Source organism: Prinia subflava, chromosome 2, assembly GCF_021018805.1.
Source record: "Prinia subflava isolate CZ2003 ecotype Zambia chromosome 2, Cam_Psub_1.2, whole genome shotgun sequence".
In the NCBI taxonomy this organism is placed as follows: Eukaryota; Metazoa; Chordata; class Aves; order Passeriformes; family Cisticolidae; genus Prinia; species Prinia subflava.
Genome location: NC_086248.1, coordinates 3,178,768 through 3,206,759, shown reverse-complemented (window position 1 = coordinate 3,206,759; position 27,992 = coordinate 3,178,768). Strand labels below are relative to the sequence as shown.

Here is a 27,992-nt window from a genome sequence, read left to right as displayed (position 1 = left end):
TTATCATTGTTTTATTTCCATTAGTTCTAAAGGTGTAGAAGTTACGTGGATTGGTAGCCATACTACTTCATAATAGATATTTTTTTACATCTTTAAATAATTACAGCTTGTTCAGTTGGTTGGTTTCCCTCTCCCCTTTACAAATAAGTGTCTGTTTCCATGAGACCTTCCCAGATCACCTGGGAAGCTTCAAACTTTATACATGGGGAGAAAAAAAGGCAAAACAAAACACCACCCCTGACATAGTCACAGCTTCAATGTTACATTTGGAGTTCTTGATTGGTTTTAAAGCTCCCTTGCAATATTCCTGAGCTCCTCCTGATTGCACCCTCTCCATCCAAGCCCATAAGATTGCAAGTGATCTGTGGATCTTGTCTGATCAATTTACAAAGAATAACAGAAGTGGATCAACATACTGCACTTCCACAAAGAGCAAAGACATTTAGAAATGGTTAAATGACCTTTTTGCCTCCCTGTCCTGGTTCTCATCTGCCCATCTCACTTTGGTGGCCACTGGGCCGATGCCAAGGTCTGGTTTGGCACAACCAAACTTTGTGCTAATAACCCTTCAGTGTCAAAATTTTCCTGATTAGGAATAATCTCAAGGGGAACAAATCCCACAAATGCATTTTTAAGTGTGTTGAGGAGTTCTGAGGAGTGGACCCTTCCCTCTTGCTCCTCAGGGAAGGGATAGTTCTCAGTCCTGTATTTGTGTAGGACCTGATATGGATCTCACTAGGTTCTCCAGCAATAAAAGCAATAATAAAACCAATAATTACTTTGCCTTAATGGGTCTCTAATAAATGGATATAATTCATTACCTCCCCCACCACAAGCAGGAAAGCAGAGCTCAGGTGGAACCTGGAACTTTGTAATTGGCTCCTCTTGCTGGAAGGAGCTGAGTGTCCTGAAAGTGGCAGCACTTTAATCCTCTTCTCCTGTGAGTGTCCCTTGGTCTGTCACTTCTGCAGTTGCTATCCTGCATTGGCCATCCCAGCTCCTACCTGCAAGACGTGGCTCTGAGTGATTCCTGGGCTTGGAGACCACTGTCAGCCTCTCACAATGACTCCTCACGTGGGAATCCCAAACTGTGAGCAATGAATTTGCCAGTGATTCTTGGAAGAACATTTCCAGCATGAGGGTGGTCAAACACTCTGTAGTGGTTTCAAGTTTGCCAACCCAAGTCTATCTTTGACACCTCTATCTTTGCAGCCTGATCTACCTGCTTGTTGTTTCAGTGCTCCTCATCACTAACTGGTTTTTGCCACAGCTTTCTTCAATCAATGCAAAACCAGCACACACTGGAAAGGGAACCCAGAGAGGCGGTGGGATTTCCATCCTTGGGAATATTCAAAAGTTGCCCGAACAGGGCCTTGAGAGACCTGATCTCATCCCTTCTGAGTTAATTACTCTGTAATTTGATCATTAGAAGCTCTAAAGAAGGGGATCCATCAATTATGATGTGTTTGTACCCCATCTGAAATTATGATGCTGCATCTGAGGTCAGTCTCTCACCATCCTGATATCAGCGTTGGCCTGAAAAAGACAAAATCTCTTGGGCCAACAGCAGCTCTACAACAGTTTTGGGTGATTGAAAAGAACCACAGAACCTGGTGTATCCAAACTTCTGCTCCTGGGTCAGAAAGGGGGACAAAAAAGCTAATTTCTATCCCTAAAGAGTTGTCCTCTACCCCTAAAGCACCCAGAGCTTCACCTTTTGAAAGCAGATGCCTTGTTCTGTTAGCAGGGATCTGCAAATGCTCCTCACTGATTCAAGAATTGTTTTCAGGCTTTGAGGAAGGCTAAAATCCAATTCATAAATCTCTACCAAGGGGACATAAGGCAGATATATTCTGCAGGGATTTTTCCTTCTGGTATTATGAGCAGAGTTCTTTCTGGCATCTCTGAGTGGGTTCTAAGGGCAGGAGAAAAATTCCACTGGGGAATTTGGCCTTGAAGGAAGGAGGAGGAGCACAGCAATAGGGAGGGGAAGGTAGACAGAACCACTGTGAGCCTCCAGATGGAAAAAGAGACTTGCATGTGGTTGGTCTGGACTTTTAATCCTCTCCAGGAGGCTCCTCTCCCTCTTGGGCTTTCCCAGGTAGTTCTGAATATCTCAAAAGCTGGCATGAGCCATGTGGCATTTTGTGGTGCAGGCTGCTGTGTTATGGCCAGGAATTCACAGCCAGATCCCGGGAGACCTCGACTGCCATTTACAAAGGGATTTACTTCAAGAAGGAGTTTGGTTAAAGATCTTCCTGCCAATGGAGGAACACCTTTGTGTTTTCACCTCAAATTCTTATTTTTCAGTGCTATTTATGGCCTCTTCTCTAAAGCCTAGCAGGTCTGAACAAAATCACAGAATTTCATTTCTTTTTATTCATGTTTCATGAATGTCCTTCCCTCATCTGTAATTAGCACTAATGAGGCTAAACACTGCATTAGCTCGGCAAGACAGAGTGGGAGCTGGTGCAATCACCACCCCCCTGTTCCCATGGCATCATTGCCATGGTGTTTTTCTCTAGGGAGTGTGGAGGCTCTGTCACCCCTCCAAAACCTTGCAAATCTGAGCTATGGAGAGAACGAGGAATGTGAGAGGGTCCAGGACTCTCCAGTCACGACCAGTCCAGTTGAATCCTTCTCCTTAGAGAAGCTTTTACACCACCGGGAGGAAAAGGGTGACTTCAAACAAAGACAACACAGTGCCATTCTTTTGTTTCAAACCTGTCCATGGCTCTCGTCTTCACCAAGCCATGTGCCTTAGTTTGTGTGGAAGAACACTCCCTGTGGGAATGTTAAACAGTGGGAGACAGAGGATGGCACATTTGGGAGGGCTGCACAATCCCCCACAGAGATTTTTCACTTGGTATTTCTGTACTCAATGCGGGGAGGAAAAGAGAGGAGCTGGGAAGGCAAGAAGAGTAACAGAGCTTGGGAGCAGACAGAAACAAGAGTGAAGAATCTTGCAGGATGAGGTCTCCCAGGAACTCTCTGCATGGACAGGCAAAGCTGTCCTTCCTTGGAAATGTTGATGCAAATGTCACGGGAAGCATCTGGTGAAGCACTTGGACTGCCCAGGGGAGCTGTGGCATCTGTGGTGCTGGAGTTTGAGTTTGTTAAACCAGAGGCAGAGCAGTCAGGGCTGGATTAGGCAGGACTGATCCCTTTGGAAAAAGGGAATGAGTCAGTGGGCTCTTAGCATCTCTTCCAACTCCATTTGCCAGGATTCTCTGGTAGCTGAGAGCCTTATAGGCAAGCAAACAGTCGAGTCTTGTTTAATGGAGTTGTGCTTCTCTTGCAGGCTTGATAAAGAAAACTGCCCCTGCCACCTCCAGTAGGGGCTGAAGCCACTGCTTGCTGCAAAAAGTGAAATCCTAAAGGACTAGATGTGGGAAATGATCAGGAGCCAGCTGTTAGGGGGAAAGTGGGCACTCACAGTACACCCGAAAATAAGTGACAGTCAGATTTCACCAGTGGCACCCAAACCAACATAAAATAGGCAAAATAATTAAATTATCTGTCTGAAAAGCAATGGCACAGCAGCATTAGAAGAGCATCTTTCACTTGCTGTGCTCTTGAATCATCTCTAAGCCTGGCTTGTCGCTATCCATCAGGGAAGAGCCCAGCCATTTTCTCCAGGGTTTGATGACCAGCATGGGTCTCATCTACCTTCTTCCAGAAGGTTCCTTCCTCCAAAATCCCTCTTTGACTTTGGACAGACCTACTCCAGGCTCAGCCAACAACCTTCTAAAAACACAGTCCCACGATTTCGTGGTGATAAATAGGAAAGGAGTTACTATTAAATACGGACATTCATGAGCTTTCCAGACCATCTAGGAAAATGAAGACAATGCTCTACATGTGTGAGCTGAGGAGGAATGGGGATGTCTCTTTTTTTCTCTGCCCTACATCATATCAAATCCACTAAAGCCACTAAAGAATCTCTAGTGAAGTCTGTTCAGCAAACTGGAACTGCCTCCGTTTGGTGGAAGATCACTGAATTTGGGTCATGAGAAGACAATGGCATTTTCTTCTGTTCAGGAAAAGAGTGGGTGGTGACAGAAGAAGTGTCTCTGCTCCACCACTGCCTGAGTCTTAAAATGCCAGATTTTGTTAAATAAAACTCAAGAACTGTGTCCATCTCTGTGTTTCTGGCTGTTTCATAATAAGTGGTGACAGTCAAATAGACAGGCTCATTTAAAGTGGGGAAAATAGGCTTCAAATCCTTGAGTCACTCTGAGATTTGAGTCTTCTCTGTTCATTTTATAGGAGCTCCCCTCCACCTCAGATAAGTTCTCTTTACCTCTTTGCTGGAACATCTCACAAGGGGAGAGAAGGCAGGAGAGCAGGGGAGGTGGAGACGACATTGACTTGATTTTGTGGCATCTTCTTCATCTCTCAAGCATATCAGCCTGGAGTTCATGGGGCAAGGGCCAGGTTATGCAGTTATGATGTCCCCGTGGTTCTCAGCCAGCACCAGGCTGTTCCAGGAGTCCTGTTTGGAGCTGGTTTGAGGAGACTGGCTCATGGCTGACTGGTAAGCCTGGGGGGAGAGCTTCAGAGCTGAGATCGCAGGGTGAATGGATGATCCATGTCCGGACATGGCAGAGACTGAGAATGCCTATGGAGAAAGGAGAATGCTGTGAAAAAAGCTTCAAACCTGAGAGGACCATGTGAACCCCTTTAGTGAGGCTGGTGCTGTTGTAAAAATATGTCTAGATTTCCTTAAGTGCTGGAGACTGCAGCCTATGTGGGATGCTTTGGACAGGCTCTTTCCTCCTCCCTCCCTTTCCCTTTAATTCTAGAAACACAGAACAATTTGGGTTTGAAGAAACCTTAAAGATCATCTTGTTCACACCCCCTGCCATGGGCAGGGACACCCTCTACTATCCCAGGTTGCTCCAAGCCCCATCCAGTCTGACTTTCGACTCTTCCAGGGATGGAGCAGCCACAGCTTCTCTGAGCAACCTGTGCCCGGGCCTCACCACCCTCACAGGGAAGAATTGCTTCCCAATATCAAATCTAAACCTGCTCTCTTTCAGTTTGAAGCCATTCCCCTTTGTCCAGTCACTGCAGACCCTTGTAAATAGCCTCTCTCCATCTTTTTTTGCAGCCTCCCTTCAGGCACTTGTCTTCAAGTACTTGAAAATGTAAAGTTTTGAGGATGTTCTCCCCATGTCTACCATCCTATTTCTCTTTTATTTTTTCCCCTTTGTACCTGAGAAACAGGGCTGGGGTGCCCATAGTGAGATGAGAGCCCGGGTTCTGTTTTGATGGGGCGCATTTCCTCGGTGGTCGTGGTGCTGCTGCTGCTGCTGCTGGTGGAGCTGGTGGTCGGGGTAAGACTCTCGCTGCTGGATGGGCCTGGGAGAAACCAGAGGGTAAAACAGGCTCTTTCCAAAGACCTTTCAGCACAGAGCTGTGCCCCCTCACCCAGAAGTTAGGGTGGTAAAAACAAATTTTAAAATAGTTAGAAGTGTATTCAGGTATTTAGACATCCCCCATTGTTCATAAATTGGCCTGTTTTGTTATTGGATCTCTAATTCGAGGGCACTGTGGTCAGAAATACAAGTGCACACACAAATACACATAATAAAATAAATTCCTTCATTCAACACTCACCTGCGGGTGCCTTTGTTTTGTTAAGGTTCTTAGGCTTGCGTTTCCTCGTCTGAATTCCCTCTTTTCTCATGGCTAAAGGCCTTGGAACCTGTGGATCCAAACAGAAAAGCACACTGGTTTCTGAATGTCCTTAAGGTCATCTAAGAGAACACGATTCCAGTTCTAACTTGTGGTCAAGCTGGTTTAATTGAAAGCAACAAGATGGAGCCCAAATTCCCTGGTCAAGAGATTCCAGATGTGCATCCAAATGGGAATAAGAAGGCAGATCACACCATGGTATTGAGTGTTTTAGGGCCAGAAACGAACTACAGCTCATCTGTTTGTGCTTCTGGCCTGGCTTTTTTAACCAAGGTGCCAGAATTTATGTGGGAAGAATCTAGATCTGGTTTTATTAGGTTTTAGGACTTATTTGCAAAGGGGACCTAATTAGTATGTGAGAAATACCCAGCATGCACACCCCCTCGCAGGTATAAACATGACGTAACCTTGAGGGGGACTAAACCTAACAGGACAGCAGGAAAAACAGCTCCAGGAGAGCACAGAGGTGTGTAAAGAAGCCATCCCCCAGCCTGGTGCCATGAGCACCCTCCCACAGTGAGGATTTACCCCGTGGAGCTTCATGTAGAGCCCGCAGGCGTTGCAGACGGGCTCCCCCTCGGCGTTCCTGCGCCAGAGCGTGGTGGTGGTCGTGTGGCAGTTGGCACAGGAGAGTCCAACACGGCGGGATGCTGACTGTGGGGACAACAGAGCAAGGAAACACGTCAGCCCTGCAGTGCCCTCACCAGCAGTGCCCCACATCCCAACCAGCTCGCTCCACCACGCCTCAAGTGTTCCTTCTCCTCTTGCCTCTCTTATTTCTCTGGCTTTTTCTCTTTTTGCCCCTTTGCAGTTGTCCAACTGCCTCTTTCTGCCCCTCTTGCCTTTCCACTGGCTCCAGGAGGTCTCAGTTCTCCTGGGCCATCTCAGATGGCACCAGAGACATGAAATAGAGTCCTTAAGGCTGGAAAAGATCTCCAAGACCATTGAGTCCAATCTGTGACCAAACACCACCTCGTCAACCAGATCAGAGCACTGAGTGCCACGTCCAGTCGTTCCTTGGACACCTCCAGGGATGGAGACTCCACCACCTCCCTGGGCAGTCCCTGCCAGTGCCTGACCACTGTTTCAGTGAAGAAATTCTTCTTCATGTCCAACATGAACCTCTCCAGGCACAGCTTGAGGTTCTGTCCTCTCATCCTGTCCCTGTTTCCTGGCAGCAGAGCCCAACCCCTTCCTGTCAGGGAGTTGTGGAGGGCCAGAAGGTCCCCACTGAGCCTCCTTTCTCCAGAATCCCACATCAGCTGGACAGAGCCCCAGATCTCCAGCAGCTGTAGTAGCAGCTTAGAAACCCCCTGCACGTGTACACACCTACACTAAATTGTCTGGATCTCAAGCCATCCTGCCTTTTCCAGCTCCCAAACCTTCCAGGCATCATGGCTATTCCAAGAAAATGTTACCAATACCATAAATGTTACATATTCCTTGCTGGCTTTGTGCTGTGTTGCTCATGGAGCTCAAGGGGAAGATAAAAAAAAGAGACGCTCCCAGCAGCGTTTTCCTCCTCTTGATAAAGAGGGATAATTAATAGGAAGTTTCACTAATGAATCAGTGCAGGGAGCAGACATGAAGTTCTTTTTCTGGGTGAACAGGTTTAGTGAGGCTCAGAAAGCAACAGGAGAAAGCAACAGGCTTGAAGCCAAAAAAACCCCACAACTTTTGAGCTGGGAAGCAGAGTGGGAGGCAGAGGAAGAAGAAGCCACATCCTCCACACCTGCCTGACTCTTCCCACAGCCCTTCAAAGCTCAGGGCTTAGAGGGCAGTAAATGAGAGGGAAGGTGCTTTGTGCCGGGTCAAGCCTGCCTGGATCACTCCGTGTCTGGAGAGGCGTCTCACAAGAGGGCGCTCGGTGCCTGCGGCTGCTGGCAGCGCCCAGGCTGCCGCTGTCACTTCTGTCACTCGCAGGGGACGGCTGGGTTTGGGCACAGACAGGGCTGAGCGATGCACAGGGCAGGACAGGGTGGGGATGGAGCCTCGTGGAAAACAAGGAGTGTGGAAACCTGGCTTTCAGGTGGCTCCTTTTAGCTTGGGTTCGTGATCTTGGAACTTTATGGAATTGTAGAATGTTGTAGGATCATAGAATTTTAAGGGGTTAGAAGGGATCTTAAAGATCATCTCATCCCACTCCCCTGCCGTGGGCAGGGACGTCTTCGCTTCTTCACTAGACCGGGTTGCTCAAGGCCTTATCCAGCCTGGCTTTGAAGACTCTCAGAGTTGGAGAATCCACGGCCTCCCTGAGTAACCTATTCCAGAGTCTCACCACCCTCACAGTAAAAACTTCCTCCTAATACCTAACATAAATTTCCCCTCTTTAAAACTGTACCCACTGCTCCTTTCCTGCCACTCCAGTTCCTGATTAAGAGTCACGGCTTCCCTGTGTGACCCTTCCGATACTGGAGGGGGCTCTGAGCTCTCCACAAGACCTTCTCTTCTCCAGGCTGAACAGTCCCAAATTTCTCAGCCTGTCCTGATGGACTCTTGTCATTGGGGACACAGAGACCTTCCCAAAACCCCTCACCAAAACATGCAGGGAGCAGCAGGTTATCAACAATGAGTTCACAGAATCATGGAATGGTTTGGTTTGGGAGGGACCTTAAAGATCATCAATTTTCACCCCCTGCCATGGGCAGGGACACCTTCCACTATCCCAGGTTGCTCCAAGCCCCGTTCAAACTGGCCTTGGACATTTCCAGGGATCCAGAGGCAGCCACAGCTTCTCTGGGCACCCTGTGCCAGGGCCTCACCACCCTCACAGGGAAGGATTTCTTCCTAATGTCCTATCTAAACCTGCTCTGTCAGTTTGAAACCATTCCCGTTTATCCTTCATCCTTGTAAATATCTCTCTTCATCTTTCCTATGGGCTTCCTTCACAAAAGCTGCAATTAGGTCAATCCAAAGCCTTCTCTTTTCCAGGCTGAACAATCCTGTCCCCCAGGTTCCTTGTGCATACCCCACCCTGACCCCGCAGGCTTTGGGATTCCCTGACCTGCCCTACAGTGGGGGCTTCACCTCACCCAACAGATATGGGAGCAGAGTATCCAAAAAAGTATCCAGAAAAGTCACCATGAAGTGAGGGGCTCACCCAGCAGTGACCAGGGATCCCTGTGGATAAGAGAGTATGGACTGGCACTGTGCTGGACCTGGAAAGAGTTGCCATTCCTCCAAATATACCTGCAGTGATACTAAATCAAACACTGGCTTTGCTGAGCTGACACCACAAATCCCAAAATCACCCTGTGTCCTACAGCCCCTTCCACTGCCCGGCTGAATGTTTGGAGAACTGCTCTGGGCACTGCAAGGTCTTGGAGTGTCCCAAGCATGAGCAAATCTGGCTTATTTTGAACGTCTGGGTAGATAGAGTTGAAACACCCCAGCATCTCCGAGATTTCTTTGCCTCCTCCTCGCTCCACGTGTGTGATCCTGACTTACCAGCCTCCTCTGGGGTTTGAACAGGGGCCGGTTGATGCCGTTCATCTTGTGGTAGAGCCCGCAGGCGTTGCAGAGGTAGTGCCCCGTGCCGTCCCTCCTCCACAGCGGGGTGGACATGGCCCCACAGTTGACACATTCTCGCCCCTCGGAATAATCATCAAAAAATTCTGCTGCCAGGATGGGAGAGAAGGGAGAAGACTCAGTTAATCAGGTGGCTGTACCTTTAGTTGCTGCTCTGCTTCTCAGTTTAGCACAGAAGGAACATTCCAAGAAATCACAAATATTCAGATTTTATGGGTTGCAAGAAACACCCTTCCCCAAGGAAGCCCCCCTTGGGATTATTGGGAAGAGGGACTCCCTTCCCTGCCATGCAGGCACTTCTGTGGCAGCAGGGATGTGCTGGGACACAGACACCAGGAGACAGAAATAGAAACCTTTCCCTTCTGCTCTGACGTTATCCAATTTTTGAGACTGGCCATAGCCAGGGCCAGCAGATCGGGGCAGGCAAACAACCCTGGCCGCAATCAAGGCAGATTCCTGAGACCAGGGATAAACACAAACCCCACAGAGCAGAACTGCCCAGAGGTCTGGCATCTCAGCTGGGCAGGGAAAACCCTTCCATGTTCCCTGCTCCCCATGGGAATGCTCCTCACCCAGCCCCTCTGCTGGGGGGAATGGCTGCAGAGACCCAAGGGGAGGCTGGTGTGCCTTCACCCCATTCTCTGCACAGAAAACATCTCCTGAGTTACAGGAATCCCCACGTACAACATGAAGATCCCCTGCCCAATGGAAGGGGGTTGGAAATGGTTCATCTTCAAGGTCCCTTCCAACTCAAACCATTCTGTCACTCTCTGCCCTGCCCTGGGCTGGGCCAGTCCAGTCCCTCTGGCTGTGGCAGGACCAGGAGGTTCAAAGGTCAGCACAACACAGCTCGACTGCATCATCCTTTGGAAAGACACAACTCACTCCCTGTTCCATACAAACCCTTCCAGAAACCAAGAACTTCACTGTATTTTTTTGCTTGTCCACCTGCTTTTTACACAAAAATCTCTGCTTCCTGCTGGAAGACAATTGCTCCCCAAGGAGCAAACCAACAAAATTTGGCTTCTTGCTGAGCTGTGCCTCAATCCCATGTGGATTCTCTGATGTCTAGTAAGGGTTATGTTCAGACGTGGCCTTATTTTCTCTTTTCCCCAGACTATTTTTGGAAAATCTGCAGGAAACTGCATAACCATGGAGTGGCCAAAGGACAAAAAAAATTAATGAAGTGGCGCCAGTTAACAGAGACAAATATTCACATAAGCCTAATTCTCCCTAGAAAATATGGCTAAAAATGGCAGGAGATTACACCTTGTGCCCATGGGGAAATGGTAGAGAGCAGTAATTTATTGTACCCAAGCAGCTCTGGAGCCAGAAAAGCAGGAATCCAGTATCTTCCCAGCAGTTTAGGGAAATCTCATTACCCTGAAGCAATTTGGGTGGTTTCAAAAAGATGGGAATCCCTCCAGGCGATTGTTGTCCACAAGGATTGAGTGATACAACAACCCTCACTTTCTCCCTTAAAATGACAACTGAGTTACAGCCAAAATCTAGATCAAATAAACTTCCTTAAAAAGAGAAGGGATTGAAACAGCTGGTCAGGAAAGGACTCGTTTCCTTGAAAAATCTCAAGAAAGGAAAACATTTCACTTTTTTTTTTTTCATCTTAGAAGTTGTTGAGGGTTTTGATTGTAATTTTCCAAAGAAAAAGCCAAAGTATTTTCACAGTAATTTTTTTTCCTTGTAAAAAATCCATTCTTCTTAGAAAATAATTCAGTAAAGAGTTGTGGACATAATTCAGGGAGAATTTAGCAAAGCAGAGTAATCAAAAGGTGACAGTTAAAACTTGAGTGATTTAAGTTGTGCCTGTGACTAATTACAAAATATGATCTTTCTTGGAGATTTTTCCACCAGGAAACCAAAATATGAAAGCTTTTCAGCGCAGATAAAGGAGGAAATTCCTGACAGTCCCTCAGAAATATTAAGAATTTAATAGTTATTGAATAAGAAGGTCCCTGGAAAAAATTTCAAGTATGGATCTATTTCTGAATTTAGAAAAATGTAAGTCTCCTATCTTCTGGCAATAAATAATGTATTGCCAAATGTTGAGTGTTATTTCCCAGGAGTGGGACACCCAGCTCCAGTGCCACGTTATTTTCAGTGCTGGTTTCTCATCGACATGCAAAAGACCAGTGCAAACCTGCCTTGAGACCTGCTCCCCTTTTCCATCTGCATTTGACTAATACTCTTCGCTATTTCTTTGGCACCTTTGGGTTGGGCTTTGGGTTTTTTCCCCAGTTTCCATGGGATTTGGACAGGAATGTCTCTCTCGAGGGACTTCCATAGAATCACGGAATGACTTGGGTAGGAAGAGACCTTAAAGCCCATCTCATTCCAGCCCCCTGCCATGGGCAGGGACACCTTAAACTAACCCAAGTTGCTCCAAGCCCCATCCAAACTTTCACTAGTTGAAGTTTCCGAAAGTCCCCTTCCTCTTCCATGGCAATAACATTTGTGAGACTTTCCCCTCTCAGCTGTGTAGGCAAAGGTGATCCTTGTGAACGTTCATAAATGGGAATCATTGGTGTTTGAGATGGGAAGGGACAGACTTTGTTCCCAGGGGACACCCAGGCTCCACGCCATGGGCGGCTCTCCCGTATCACAGCCCGTATCAGATGGGTGTGTCCCCGCTGGGCACCACCCAGCGCTGAGTCAGATGACACCGGCAGAGTGCAACCTCATTAAAAACATTCCTGCAGCCCTGACAGAGCAGGGAGAACTCCTTGACCCAGGGGATATCACCTGGAGGAGATATATCCTCACCTGCTTCAAAGAATGCTTTGGGATGGCACAGGAGGTGTCTTAGGAGCTACTGGATGTTGGCTTAGATATGATGATATGGGCTTAGTGCATGTCATTTATTGAATAAAAGGTGTTTGGGCCCTAAGGAAGTGTGAAACAAGGGACTGGATTTCTTTCTAGAATAAATTATATTTTTATAATTATTATTTTGTATATACACGATGAATGTATATATAAATTTTCACAGCATCCCTCAGCTCCAGGATGAAGTTGCCGAGGGGAGCTTTCTGAGCTGTCCTTCTGGCCACACATCCCCCTGGTCTGAAAAACCCTAAAGATCTACAAAATAATGAGAAAGTATCACCTGAAGACCTGCAGCATGTGCAGTTCGATGTGGGTGGGTGTCCAGAACCCAGGAAACCAAAATGTTCCCAGAGCTCAGAGCCCACAGGACCCAGGATCCACCATCAGGCTGAGCTAAATTGGGCACAGAGGTCACCGGGCTTCAAATGCACTAATTGTTTAATTTGTCACTGTTATTAATAATGGGGATTAAGGAGACTCCCCAGGAAAAAGCAGCAAAGTGTTTCCTTGGCTTCTGGCTCAGGGCTGGAGCTCTAAATCCTGGCATTATGAGATCCCCTGACACTTACTCCTTGTACTTTGCAGCCGGGAAAGGAAACGTTTATTCAGGCAGCAAATGGCCCGAGCGGCTCCCGGAGGGCCCTGAACAATGAGGGGGGAAGGAAAGGCTCCCCCAGTCCCACTCAGGGCAATAATTTCCGTTCTGTGGCACAGGAGCCGCTGCCTGATAATGGAGATTTATGGGTCCATCCGGTGACCTCTGCAATGGCCTTTCTGCTGGAAAGATTTACACCCTCTCCCGAAGCCAGGTACGGCCAGCACTGGGACAGGGTTGAGGAAAGGATTTGCTGATCAGGCTGAGAAGGACGTCAGCCCATGGCTGGGGGAGCCTCGTGTGTGCTGAGTGGCCTCATCTCCCTCTTTGAATGTTCAGCTTCCCCACGTGCCTTTGCCAAGCCCTTATCTTGTATCTTGGGATCATTCAGTCCTTTTTATGGGCTGGGTCCCTGGTGTTGACTAATCCTGATGGCCTTCTACTTAATTCTTCATAAAACCCTGCCTTTAGTCAATGAAGGAGCTTCTCACATGAAAGCAGATCATGAAATCTCACTGGATGACCAGTGGAGAGGATGCATTGTGTCTCATCCCTATCCTGGTCATCAACTTGCTGTGTATAATGAGACTATTTTTCCCTTCACATCTACTGTTTATGATCACTGCAAGGTCGCCAGGCCAGGAAATGTCACTTGTGTGTTGCACAACTGCCTCGTAATCTTGGGTGAGGCCTTGAGTACGCTCCTGTCAGAAATACTTTCCACAATGGGATATCCAGTTCCCAGGGAGCCAGCAGTGACTCCTGAGCGGGGCACAGGGGTCTGGTAGGGAGTAAAGAATTCTTGGATGTGACTCTTTGTGACACTTGGTCGGTGGGAGGCGTCCTTCACATCCACTGAGATCAACTTGTATGGACAATGCTGGGGTCATCAAAAAAGCAGATTGGAGCTTGCCCTGCCAGCCCACACCTCCAGCACCTCTGGCTCACCAAAGGTCTGAGGAATTTTGCCTTCCAAACAGGAGAACCATTCACTTGCAACTCAACCCAAGGCTCGAGCCTGGAGAGTGGCTTGAAGTGACTTCTTTCCACCATCTCTGCAAACCCCAACTCTGCCAGCCTGGCACTACATCCATCCCTAAGTCCAGACCTCTGGGCTTTTCTTTAGCAACACATCCCTGGAAGTGTCCAAGGCCGGGTTGGATGGGGCTTGGAGCAACCTGGGATAGTGGAAGATGTCCCTGCCCATGGCAGGTGTGGAACTGGATGAACTTTAATGTTCCTTCCAACCCAAACCATTCTGTGGTTCTGTGATTAAAACTGTTTGCATTGGAGAGATCGTCTTGAATGCATAAACCTGATGGATCAGGACTCTAAGGAATGATAACAGAAAAAGGAAGAATTTTGAATCCTTCAGTTCAGAGCCAGCATGCAGTTTATGAATTTCTCTTCCCAGACCATCCTGTGGAAGGGGACAAAGAGCCCTCCCTGCCCTGGTTTGGGTCAGACCCTCCTGCATGAGAAACAACGAGGTTGTCTTCTGCTTCCCTCCAGCCCCCTCCCGCCTTCACCCTCTCTGAATGGAAAGAGACTTCCATTAATATAGCACTGGAGTTTTGTTTATAGCTGGAGAGATATTTGATATCAACAGTTCCCCCTGCAGAAGTGTCATCTCAACCCAATGAAGCAACTCAGCAAAGGAGGAACTGTCCTTCAAACACAGCCAGGCCACTTACAGGCTCTAAACAGAGCCTGAGAGCAGTTTTCCCAGCAGAGAAGCAGTTTCCTAAAACAATTTGTTATGATAAGAGGTGAGAGCCACGATCCTGTGTATACACAAACCCCAAATGGACTCTCAGGGGCACTCACAGCTGAGGCAAAGGACGTGGACACCCTGGAATCCCACCCAGGAAACCCTCACCTTCTGCTTCAGGGGACAGCCACAACAGCACGGCAGGGGAAACAGGATTTACCATTCCCAGACACTTCGTCCCAAATCCCAAAACTGTTCCCATTAAAAAGTGGCAGTTTGGAAATCCTTCCTACTCTTTTTGGGGTCCTTTAAACCAACATTTTGCTGCAGATAGAGGAGCTGAAAGTCACATCTTCTGTTTCTTTGGAATGGGTGGAGGTGTCTCCATGAATTGCATGATTCCAGAAGCTGAGGTTTCAAGGGGAAAAACCCACCAAAAGGTTTCTGGTCAGATCACAGCCCAGTTAAAAGTGCTGGTTGGTCCAGGATTGTGGCAGGAAAAAAAAATAAAATAAAAAAGGAGAGACAAAAGAGGAATGAGCAGGGAGTGACTGCATATTTTAAAAGCCCAAATTTATGCATTGGGGAGCTCTGTAGCCAAAGGAAAGCTGTCAGTGAGCCTTTTCTTTGTCCATAGGGACAACACCAGCTTGGCACACAGGCTGGGATCAGAAAGTGAGGATGGAGCTAATGGAGCCAAAGGTGTTTCTGTAAAAACAGGGTTTGCTCATTGGCGTTTCCCTCTCTGCTCTCTCTTCTCTTCCTGTTTCCCCTCAAACAGAATTTGGGGAAAATTCACCCAGGGTTTTAGAGATTAATGGGATCTAAACACAGGGGGAGTGGGACAGTGCCTGTCCGAGCAGTGCCCCTCACTGGGCTGGGTGCTATGGGAATGCGGCTCCCTGCTCTCCCCTGGGCTGGACTAACAGAAGGCATCACCCGTGTGATTGAGGATCTGCAGGAAGTGGGGAACCAGGTAAATTCCCCACGCTTAGCCAGAAACAGGGTTTCAAGCAAAAAACATCATTGTACAGCCTCACAGAAATGGCTTGATGCCATTCCAGAAAGTTTTAGGGTTTATCTGACATATCTGTGGTGGAGAAAATGGCTGTGTACCCAGTTAGCTGCCTGGGCCGGACAGTTTTCCCTCTGAAAACATAAAGACCCTACTTATTGCTGAGGAGACATTCACCCTGCAGCCTGACTTTCCAAAAGGCAAAGAAATCTGCATTTTCCTCGTCTTCACGGAACACCACGGCGAGACATTTCCCGTGCAACCCTTCCCAGGCCAAATGTTTCACGTCAAGGCAAAGGGAACATTGTGTCCCTCCCCTGCAGCACTCCCTGCTCTGCCTGCAGCAAGCCAAGGTCTGTGGCACACACCATTGCCAGCAGCCAGGAATACTCCTTTCCTTCATGGATATGTTTTCTGTGCTTTGAAGGACGGTGGAGCTGGAAGCAGCCAAAGGACCAGCTGAGATCATGTGCAGGAGGGCCACGATGAGAAGGTTGGGCAAATTCTGGGCCTGGATTAGAGTTCAGTCTTGGCTCTGCAACAAGATGCCCTTGAGCAAGGCTTTTCGTCTCGTGGTGACACTGTCCTTTCCCCATGACAAGGAGTGACACTGGAGGGGGCCAAGAGGACAACTCTCAAAAGGCACAGCTGGAGACAAGAAATGGATGGAAGAAGGGTGGGTGGAAACAAGCTGGATTCCTCTAAATCACATCTAAACAGTATTTTGGGAAAGGCAGGAGCTGGGGGAATGGCTGACCTGGTTGCTTGGAAAAGCACTGATGGTTCTCCAGCACACCAAAACCACCACGGCCCAAAATATCCAGCCCTGTGGTTGTCCCAAAGTTTAGTGGAGAGACAGTCCACACATACATTGAACTACCATGTCCCACATCCCAAAGGTGCACAGCCTGCCCTGAAGGAGACAGGAATGCAGACATCCCTAAGGGTCTTTTGGTGGGAGCCTCCTGGCCACCTCTTTGAGAATGACCTGGTGTCCAAAAGCAGCTTCTGCTGACTGTCAAGTTGTGCCTGAGTGAACTCCCACCCACCAAGGTGACCTCCCCTTCCTTACTTCTCCTTGCAGTTCTTACACTTGTAAATATCTGAGGCTCCTCTGATAAACAGGAGATTCCTCCGCTTATCGACTGTCCAAATATTTTTTAACAAATCTCAGATTAGCACGGAGAGCCCAGGGAATGGGCAAGATGGAGTCAGCCACAGCCTGGGATCTGCTTGGCAGGAGGCACCTGGAAATGGTCTTTCTCTCTTTTGACAAAGAAAAAAAGAGCTACAGCCTTGCCCTGCTTGAAATCTGGCCCATCTCCAAGTAGATGTGCCGGTCAAGAGATTCTTTTTGATGGCCACAGGGAAGGGACAGTGAGGAAAAAGTGAAGAGGATCAGAAAGGCTTGGGGATTTACAGTGTCATGATCCCTCCTGGGCAGCTGTTTCTGAGTTGGGGACAGGTAATGGATCATGTGCAGCTGTTCCTGGTGTCCCCACAGGGAACCACAAGCAGGTGTGTTGTGGAGTCCTGCCAAGCTGCTGCTCCATCGCTGAGCCATGGGAATTGGCCTTATGGCTGTGGGCACCTGGTGAGCCAGGGCCAGTAACTGGGTAAGTGGTGAAGCCTCACCCTAAGCCCAGCCAGCAGAGTCTGGCCATGGTTAAATGTTCCGAGACCCCAATCACATCCAAACTTCTTCCCAGGTGCTGCACCAGGAGGTTCTGGACTCAGGCTGAGGTGGTCTGTGCTTGGGCCATGCCAGGGGCTAACAATTATCTCACAAACACAGAATATTCTGAGCTAAAAGGAGCATTGAGGCCAACTCCTGCCTCTGCACAGGACAACCCCAAGGTGATTCTTCACCAGTGATTGAAGATTCTGGTCTGTTGGGTTTTCATTAGGAGACGGGGGAATGACCATCCTTGGGCATTACAAAGCTTCGTCCCATTCATCCATGTGCTCTCAGCCACTGCTGGGGTGGTTGTCCTGCTAGGGATCTTAAAACATGCATTTCTACAATCCTACAACTCCAGAAACTCAAAGGTTTGTTTGTTTGTTTGTTTTTGTTTGTTTGGTTGGTTGGTTGGGGCTTTTTTTGTTGTTGTCGCTTTTTGGTTTTATTGTGGTGTTTTGTTTTGTTTGTTTGGATTTTTTTTCCCAGATCAAGAGGACAGACATTTATCCAAAGCAAACGGACAAAATCTTTCTTGTAGAAATACAGTCAATTGTATTATTGTTATTATATCTCTATGTGTGTGTGGTATATATATATAAAACCACACATATTTGTATATATATATACACAGCATGTCCTAGAATCACAGAATGGTTTGGGTTGGAAAGGATCTTAAATATCATTTAGTTCCAGACCCTCTCCCATAGGAAGGGATGCCTGGGATGTCCTTGAGAATGCCATTGTAGCAAGTTAGGAATCATCTCCAATCAATTCTTCCTGGTTTTGCTATTAAAATTATTATTATTATTCTGTGACTGTGTAAAACTTAACTATATAGAATGGTGTGTGCATATACATATACATATATATGTGCACAAATGCACACACATACATGCTTTTAAAAACTCATTTTATATGTGTAAAGCATATATGATGTATTAAACTGTTAAACTCCCTCACTTTATAAGACATGTCTATACCATGTGTAGGAATATATGGAATATGTAGGACTGCTCTACAAGTCCAATCCCTCCCTGAGCGTGACAGCACTGACCAAGACTGACATATCCAAACTGCTGTCCCAGTTCTGTTCTAATTTCTGTGATTTAGACCCAGGCTCTGCCTCCAATTCAGAGCTGTCCCACTGATAAATCCCACTCAGAGGATCTGCACCAGCACAAGCCAGGCCAGATCCCGGCCTCCCAGCAGGACTCCAGCCAGAGACAAACAAAAAGGTGTTTACTACGGCTCATCACGTTAGAGGGGACAGCGAGTTTGTCTAACCCCTGGCCCTTCTCTTTTCCTCTTTTATTAGTTATTCTGGACGTTAAGTCAACTCAGCCCCCGAGCGGGGCGGGAGGAGGGGATGATAAAGCATCTGCAAAGGTCACTTCGCAGCCCAGGCCAATAAAACGGCAGGTACCGAACTTATCAGGGCCACATATAACTTGCAGTTTTTCTAACCCAATTGATTGGACTTTTTATCTAAAATAACAGGCATTATAAGATAGGCGAAAGTCGAGATAAGGAGGAAAATTGAGTAGGCCTCGAATCAAGATCAGCCTGGGGACAGGTTCAAACTCCCACACCTGCCCCAGAGGAATCAATGAAAGTTTCTTGGCGCCGTCCGCTCGTTTTGAAACGCTGCTGAAGTTGGGTGAACTTTGAGACCGCGGCGTTTATTCTGTGATTATAATTAACCTGCTCACCCGTTGTTATCGATTGGTGTGGAGGGAGGTGGCACAGCCTGCCTGGGATGTGGGTTTGGGGAGAGAAGTGCTCGGGGAGAGCAGGGACCCTTCCCTGGCTTGAGGCAAAGGGAAGGGGGTGCGAGAGGGATTTCACCCTCCTCCTCGTGGTCCTACTTATTTGGGGAAGTGAAAAGACCCTCAAGCCCAGATCTTCATGTCCAGAGGGGCGGGATAAATTACAGCATCCCTCATCTGTCCCAGGGAAGTAATGAAGGATGAAAACATGGGAGAAGTCATGCCCAGGATCCAGAGCATCATCCCAACCCAGGGGAATGTGTGGAAGAGACATCCCCCCCCCTCAACCAGCTGTCCCTCTCATGCTCCACATCACCCAGGCATGTCCCAACCCAGAGTCCTTCCCAGCAGCCAGCCCCTCGGGCAGGCAGCCCCTGGGGCCAGCACTCCCTTCCCAAAATAATCTCAGACATCTGGGACCTCACGTCATTCGGAGGAGTCCTGATGTCTGGGGCTCAGGCCCTCACTGATTTTTTTTTTTACAGCTCCAGCACTGCGAGCCCTGGATGTTGAATAATGGTGGCTCCCTGGCGTGCAAATCCAAGAGTCTGGCTTGGAAACTCATAGGAGTTTAAATAATAAATATTAGGGTTTGTTTTTTTTTGCCTCGTCTAGGATTTCAGCATGAAGGGATCAGGGTTTTCCAGCCTCTCCCGTGTCCAGGAAAGCTGTTCTTTCCCTTTCTGAAAGAGCAGAGCCTGACATATGATAACAGGACTCCAGAAGCTGGAGCTTGAAGGAAAATTGAGGTACACCAAAGTACAAGGGCTGGCAACAGCCAGGGGTGAGTAGCTGGGAATCCAGCAAGAGGGAGATGTCTCCTGAACTGTCTGGAGGTGTTTGCAGAGCCAAAGGAGGCCCTCGAGGTCAGAGGACAACCTGGAATTTGCTTAAATATTATGGACACAGGGAGCTCCCTGGGGAAAGACCAGGAAGAATTGGCAAAACCTTGCTTGGAGAGACTGGCGTGGTCTCCTTCTCTCTCCCTGCTTCATCTCTGCCCCCAAATTTGGGTTTTAAACTTTTAGGAGAGTCTGATGGCAATGGGAACCCAGCTCCATCCCAGCCCCCTGTAAATCCACGGTGCTGGAAGCGGAAAAGGGCTGAGCTCTGGGAAGGAGAGCAGGAGCAGGGAGCGGTCCCACCACGGGACCTCTCCTGAAATGCTCCCCCGGCAGACACCAACTTAATTCCCAGGGATTAGGAGGAAGCATTTCCAGGCAGCAATTTTGTTATCCCAGATTCAGAAGCAATCCAGTACCAGTCCCTGGTGGAGACGGGAGGTCAGCCCTGCGGGATCGCTCATCCGGCTGCCCTCACCCCACCTCTGCTGGAAAAATTATTAATTTTTGGCTTTCCAGGAGTTATTTCTTTTCCTCTTTCACAAACAAAATTAATTTCTGAGTCTCTCCCAAGGCTGGTGTGAGTGGTTCGAGCCCAGCTGGCTCTGATAAGAGTCTCAGAAGCTTTAGGGGTGACTAAAAATAATTTAAAAAACATCATGAAATCCTTCATGCTGCAGCATATAAACGAAGTGGCCACTTCTCAGGAAAAAAAGGAAGGTCCCACTGGATTTTGGGGTTTCACCTCCCTGAAAACACATGTAAATTCCCACGTAATTTGCAGTGGGCTGAGTTTCTTCCCTATGGAATCTATTTGCATAAGCCTGATCCCACACCAGCTTCCACTGAACCACCCTGTGCTTTAAATCGGGGAAGGCTTCAGCTCTGAGGAAGGAACGTGGGTATTTTTGAGGTTGTTTTTTCCTTTGTCACAGTCCATACAGAATCTGTCTTTTAGGGGATGGCTGATCCTAAAAACCTGAGCAGGTTTGGCCTTAGAAAGACAGAGAAAGCAACGAGACATTGGAAATACCCAGCCTGCTCCCTTCAAGCAAATACTTCATTGTACAATTAGGTATCTACCTCGTTAAGCAAAAAACCCCTCTGTGCCAGCAAATTATTGAGAAAAAAAATTAATCACTGGGCACTTCTTGGAAAAGAAAGAATTATTTTTGCTTGCAGTTGACGCTGCCCCAAATTCAGCTTTAAAACCCAGGTCTTGCCAAATCCCCAAAGCTGAAACGTTTCAGTGCTGATGGTGGGGTCAGATCTGCATCCAGCTTGAAAAATTTCTGCCTGGCTCTTCTTTTGGAGCAGACCCAGCGCCCGCCAGTTCTTTTTATGGGGGGATGAGAAAATCCAGCCCGAGCTTATCGTATTGAAAAAGAAATCGCCGCTGAGAGCCGCGAGCGTTTAAAAAGGTGCAGGAGCGTGGGGAGCGCTGCGCACTCAACGTACCCCGCAGCAAGGAGCTCCTGGAAAAATGGAAAAAAAGGAGAAAAAAAAAAGGAAAAAAAGGAAAAGAAATGGAAAAAACCCAACATTTTTGGAATAGGTCTGAAAACGCAGGCGTTTCAAAAGAGCCTCTAATGCCACTCGTGCCAACGGTGCTGGAATTATTTTCGAGGGCTGTCACACAAGTGCAAGCGCCCGTGTGTGAAAAGACCTCAGTGCTCAGGCCTGGCAGATAATTGGGTTTAATTTGTCATTACAGATGTATTTACAGCTCAAGCCCGGTCACCGTGACCGATGATGTGGGGAAGATTTGGAAAGGCGGGAGAGGTTTTCATATTTTGCCATAATGTGGGATGTGATTGTAGACAGCTGCAAGAGCTCTGTCCCAAGAAGGAGAAAGACCAGTTTTTCTTAAAATCAAAAAACCCAAAACCCTCAATCCCACCTTATAATGAAATTTGCTTCTATAATTTGAGTTAATTTGGGAGGTCAGAGCAAATTCTCACCTATTTCCTTAGTTATTTAAGCAGCGTTTCGCACTCGCACACCAAAGGCAAATTTACACCTTCCTGCCAGACGGCAGCGCGGATTCCGACCCGCCGACAAGGTGAATATTTGGCATTTCCAGATATTCCCATCTCCCGTTTTGCAATCCTGCAGGCATAATTACACACATTCCCCACTCCCAAGCAACTCAGACCTGTGACAACCCAACCTGGCCATTACAACTGAAGGGTTTTGGCGGCATAATCGCGTTTTTTGGATCACACATCCCCGAAACATGTGGCAGGCTCAGCAAAAATCTGCATTTCTGCCTTTCCTTCCCAGCATCAGCAAAACTTTATTTTCTAAGCCGATGGACGGAGCTCTTGAGGTAGAATCCCCCTGGTTTTGCAGGCAGCAAATGAGCCTGAAAGGGGGAGCAAACTCTTTGTTAATTTTTTTATAGTTGGGTTGCAAAAGCCTTGAAGGACCCAAGATTTCGGCTTCCTCTGTCCCGTGAACCCCCAGGAGAATCACTGAACATGGGAAGATTCCTGAAAATCCTATTTTGCACCTCCTTTTCAATAAAGAAACTGCAGAGAGGGAAGGACACGCCGGGCTGGTGTGCAGATTTGGGAATAAAACCTCTCAAAGTTGATATATTTGCATTCCCTTTTTTTCCTTAAGCTTGCAAAGCTCCGTAGGGCTCAAGGAGCAAAAGTTCCAGCCCAGAGCGCTGCGCCGGTCAGAAACAAAACTTCTGAAGGTTTTGGGACAAGACAAGCATTTTTTTAAAAACTGAATTTTCCTTAAAATCCCACCTTTATTTTAATAGCCCCTGCAAATATCCTCCCCCAGAAATAACAGGCTGCATACCTTCAGGCACATAAAATGCCACTTTTTCAACCAACTTGGAATTTTATTTGCTGTTGGGTGCTTTGTTGGTGTTTTTTCCATACATTCTTAAATTTGCAGAATGAAATGGTTTGTCCATTTAAAATACCCCTCTGCATTTGGGAGAACCAGTTTTGGGGAGCCCCTTTCTGTCGGCCAAGCCAAGATTTTCCCATCATCAGAAGGGCACAAAGGTGTGAGGATTGGGCCTGGTTTCCTTTGTAATGCTCTGCCTGGTAAACCTTCATCTGTTTCCAAGAATTTTGCCTCTTTTCTTTAAAATTTCTGGCAAAAATTATGTAGAGAGCAAAATATAAGCTGTCTCTTAAAAAATACGTATTGCTGTTATTGTTGCAGGGGTCAAGAAATGCACACAGATGGGTGAAAAATAATTAATCCTGGTTTAATAAAGTTTTAGATTAAGCACCACCATCCACTGCCTTAAGTTTTACTGCTCTACAAAAATTTGTGGACATTTATATTATATACTACCACATGGCTATTCTGTGCAACATAAGTTGTGTTTGGTAATACAGTGCAATTTTGAAGTAAGAAATTGAATTATTAATAGGGGTGATGGTGTTATTTTTATTATTATCATTGATTTATTTACAATTTAAATTCTACTGCTTGGGGGCTTGGAGAGGGGAATAAACACTTGTGTGTTCAAGCTTGATCTAGCTCAGAGATTAGAAACCCCGATTCTGCTGGTTTCATCCCAAATCCCAGACTGACGGGTGACAATTAAATTAGGAAGGAGAGCAGAAGATGGATTCAAACCCAGAGGGGGGAACAAAGCCCTGGGCGAACCTTCCCCGCCGGCGGGGCTGAGGTGAGAAATGCGGCCGCTTGCGAAACGGGGGATGGAGGAAAATGCAGACGCGTCCAACAGCCCCATCCCGGTGTCCTACAGCTCCTTCCCGATGTCCTATAGCCCCATCCCGGTGTCCTACAGCCCCTTCTCAGTGTCCTACAGCCCCATCCCGATGTCCTATAGCCCCATCCCGATGTCCTACAGCCCCATCCCGATGTCCTACAGCTCCTTCCCGGTGTCCTACAGCTCTTCTCAATGTCTTACAGTCCCATCCCGATGTCCCACAGCCCCTTCTCAGTGTCCTACAGCCCCTTCCCGCGGTCCCACAGCCTTTTCTGCCATCCTACGCTCACATCCCTCTATCCTATGGCCCCATCCCTCCGTCCTAAGGTCCCATCCCTCCAGGATCAGGGACAGGACGATGCTGGGTCCCCCTCATCGCCTGGCACCCCACAGGGACCGGCCACCTTGTCCCTCGGTGCGTGGGGAAGGTCAGGGGCTGCTCGCAGGGCAGAGGGTTGTAACAAATGCCAATGAATCACTGGGAATGTCAGCCCCGGGATGCGACAGGGCAGATCTCTTAGCATCCCAGTGGGAAAGCTTAAGATCTGGTTCCCAATCTCTCCCCCACCAGCAGCAGAAAGGACATTTTCCAACCCAGTGTCTGCTCCAGGCTTTGATCTCCCCAGATGCTGTTGCTGTGTTCCAGCAGCGCCTGTTTGAGGAGCCCTGACTTCGATTTAGCAAAAAAAAAATTTATATATATATATATATATATATATATATATATATATATATATAAATCCAAAAACCACTCACTAGGAATGCCCACAGCCCCGATTTATCCCCAACCACGCCAACCTCCGCGATGCCACAGCGAAAGTAAAATCCCCGCTGTGAGCAAAATAAAAGGGAACGGGGATGGAAATCTGGGATCTGGGCGCCCTTCCCCAGCCTGGAAAGGTCCAGGAGGCTGCGAGGGGCTGTGGGATGGATGCGCTCGGACCCTCTGTCTCCGCTCCCCTCTGCCCGGGGAAGGGGCAAGAGCCAAACTGCCCATCCAGGGTAATTTTGGGAGCGATTTCAAGAGATTTTTGGTGCTGGCGGGGAAGTCTTTTGAGAGGAGATTCTGCAGCTGGTCCTTTTCATGCCTCATTAAGTCGGGAATTCACAGTAACTCCATCCCAGGCAATGCCTGGGGCAAGTTCACTGCCTCGACCACGGGCTCTGATCCTGCTCTTCAGGATAATGAAATCAGTCACCAAACGTACCCTGAAAAGCCCAAATTTGGCATTTTGAACTCGCACCAGGGAAAGTTCTACAAACGGGACGTGTGTTTTACCCATCCTTCCCAGTCCTTTAAACAACGGGTTAACCCGAGCCAAAAATTCTCAATTTAGGGAAAAAAAACCTAGAAGATTTGTATTTCTCTTAGTGTTATTTTCTTCGAATACATTTTCACTAATCTTCTTTTCCCCGTGTGCTGCTTTATTGTTACAGGGATATATTTCTAGAAAACAGGGGGGGGAAGTCATGCCCAATTGCATAGACTGAATTCGTGTCTGGATATTCAGCTATACCTATAGTATATAAGTATATAGCCTATACTTATCTTTATTTTTTAAAAAAGTGATAATAATTAGAATTTTAATGAACCCAGGGCTGCTAAGCATTTAGCAGTACCCAAACGTGGTGGTTATTTCTCTGGAAAAAGAAAATGAGAGCGCGGCAAATACCACTCGATTTAAAAGGATTGCGTTTTCACCTTGAGATTCCTCGCTGTGCAGAGAATAAAATTACTTTTAACCGTAAGAAAAGGCAAAGAAGGAGTCAACTCCTCCATGCCAGGGATTTCTCAGGTGCTGACCAGGCTCGGATGTGGGATTGAAGTGGGTCTGTGATGGGAGCAATCCACAATGGTCTCCCCCCACTACACCTTTCAGTGCCTTCAGTTTTTCAGAGTTTTCTACACTCAAAATCATTAAAATAAACCCTTTTCCAGCTCAGAACCCCGCAGCCAGCCTCTAAATGCTTCACTAACCCTCTCGATGCCCAAAGCATCGCTCGGCTTCAAGGAGGGACCCGGCAGCAGCCGCGCCCGACTCAGGGAGAAGTGGGGACGGGACAGGACCTTAAACTGCTTCCCGGAGCTGTCTTCCAAAAATCCATTTAAAACTCTCACTAACTCTCAGGCAGTTCATTTTCTTTTTCTTCTTTTTTTTTTTTTTAACCAAAACTCAAGCACTTCTGTTTTGAAATGCGAGTGCTTTTCCATATCCAAGGCAGAGGCGTAATTAGCCCCATGCTAATGAACCGCTCAGATTCGGCCGCGCTGCCGAGAATCCGGCACCCGAGGCAGGACCTGGCCCTGAAGAGGAGTCCCGGCTCCTTCTCCCTTCATTAGAAACCATTTTCTGGACTGGTTCAACTCATCCCTTCTTCCCAGTGCTGTTTAAACCCCTATTTTTTTGCCATCAAAATGCAGCACAAACCACCAAGCTCAAAACCCCCAAATCCCCGCGCTCAGCCCCTGCCACTTTAAAAGCTGATGGGTGTTTCTGCAACTGCAATTCTTCATTTGCATTGTTTTGGGGTTAGGTTATTTTTATTATTAAGAGCCCTTCTGCAACCACCGCAAAAAGTTGATTTTTTTTTTTCCCAAGGAAACCATGGGCACCATGGTAAAATACAAATATTCATATGTGCTTACTGATAGTCAATTACTATTTGATCGTTTAATTCATCCTGAATTTTCCTCTATGATCTGCCTTCTCGTTGCTTCCCAAAAAACATTGTCAGATTGGCTAAAATTTTATCTTTAGTCTGTTCCTCGTTTTGAGAAATTTTACAGCACCTAAAGAAAAAGCACAAGATGTTGGCAAGGCCAAGCCTTCACCAACGCCCAACTTTCCTTCTTTTAACATCTTAAAATAATGCTAAATACAACGCAAATCCTGCTGGACACGATGGAACAAATCACGCTCCAAAATTCGAGTCAGAAAACACAATTGTAAAATAGATCTGCAGACAAATTTGAGGTGTTTTCTTTGTTAACTCCGACCCCAAAGCCGACAGAAATACCTTCACGGAGACGAGGCGGGAAGGAAAAAAGGGTTTATGAAACCACAATGCAAAGATATGCCTGCATTTCTTCCCCCTTTTGTCCCTCTTCCACTCCATGAAATATAAAAGCAGTATTTAAAGCCATTTGGACCAATTCTTCATCGTAGGGACCAGAGAGATTTAATGAAATTAAAGCCTCCGAGACTGGACTTGGCGCAAGAGAACGGGGTGAGGTTTTTTGGGGTAAGGAGACTCTGAAACACCAGGGTTGTGTTGTTCAGATGTGCCCGAATTCCCCAAAAAAACACCCTTATAAACGTGGGTGCATTTCTTCTAATCCTTCTCCATCATCTCTCCCCTCAGCTCTAAATTTCTCTTTGCTCTCTCTTTTTGTAGCCCAACTAACCTTTCCAAAATTTTTGTTTTTAAAAGACCAGAACGTAAAACAGCCCGAAGGGAAGATTTGGGATTCATGGACCCAACTTTGATTTCTTAATGCTCCCGGTTTTACATCTAAAGGCAGCTCAGGAATGGGCATGGAACATCGCCGTCCTGCACCCCGCAGTCATCCCCATCACAGCCCCTAAATCCCCTCCGAGCTGTTTGAGGAGCAGGCAGGCCCTCGCTCCAGAGCTCGGCTCATCATTCCTTGCCGCTCCGGGCCTTCCCTAAATTTCATTTACTTTTTGGAAGCTGTTGCCCTTGAGGATGTTTTTGGAATGATGATTTTGCAGAATAAGTAAGAATAAGGACCGCAATGTTTTCCAGCCAGAGAGGCCGCTCAGACAGCGCCAACCCCAATACCCCAAATTCCTCCCTCCTGCCCTTTGCAGGGCACACAGAGGGGTTCGTGCCCCAAAATCTGGGGGGTAACGGGGTGAAACTTCCCGCCCGTGTCCCAGCCCCGTGCTCACCGATGTTGGCGTGGCGGGCGGCTGCGGGCGTCCCTCGGCTCTGCAGGTTGTGCAGCATGGGGCTGTCGAAGGGCGAGGAAGTCCAGGTCGTGGCCATTTCGGGGCTCATGTAGGCCGGGTAGGGGCTGGAATAGGAGCTGCCGAAGCCCCTGCTGTACTGCTCCCTCCCGTTAGCAGAAAGGTTCAAGGAGCTGCTGTAAGCCGCCGCCGCTTCCCGGGAAGAGGTGACCGGGATGGGGGTGCTGGTGGAGAAGGAGAACCGAGGAGACACGGGAGGGTGAGAAGATCCAGGGTTGTAAGCGGCGCTTTCGGCTCCGGGCTGAGTCCAGATGGAGTGGCTGGAGACGGGGCTGCCTTGCTGGGAAGAGCCGGTGCTCTGCAGGTACGGCAGGCTGGGGAGCATGGACGTGACCCTCGTGGTGGGCACATAGACCGGGGACGCTGCGGCCGCGCTGTGCATGAAGCCACCTGTCCCCTCGTACGCCGGAGGCCCGGGGTTTGCTGCCATGGCTAAGCTCTGGTACATCTCGTGCGGGGCCTCCCCAAAGCCCAGCCGGCTCCCCGGCCGCGGTCCGGAGCGACCCTCGGCTCCACTTTTCCCCGGAGCGGTCTCGCGTGGGCTCAGCCTTCCAGCCAAAACCAAAACACCACCAGCGATGCGATTTTCCTCCGGACCCCCCCACTTCC

The 27,992-nt window shown here is 47.9% G+C and overlaps 1 protein-coding gene across 2 annotated transcripts; it reads right to left on the bottom strand.

The window, feature by feature from the left end:
• Position 1: 1 nt before the first annotated feature.
• On the bottom strand, positions 2-27,970 carry GATA4 (GATA binding protein 4). Of its 2 annotated transcripts, none has more exons than XM_063423280.1 (6): positions 27,306-27,970; positions 9,148-9,317; positions 6,229-6,354; positions 5,623-5,710; positions 5,219-5,364; positions 2-4,621 (listed from the first exon to the last, which is right to left on the bottom strand). In XM_063423280.1, the coding sequence occupies exons 1-6, from the start codon at positions 27,829-27,831 to the stop codon at positions 4,439-4,441; spliced, it is 1,239 nt and encodes a 412-aa protein (XP_063279350.1). In that variant the 5' UTR covers positions 27,832-27,970; the 3' UTR covers positions 2-4,438. The 2 variants fall into 2 exon arrangements, with proteins under 2 accessions (XP_063279350.1, XP_063279357.1); XM_063423287.1 differs by having other exon boundaries at positions 9,148-9,314.
• Positions 27,971-27,992: the final 22 nt, after the last annotated feature.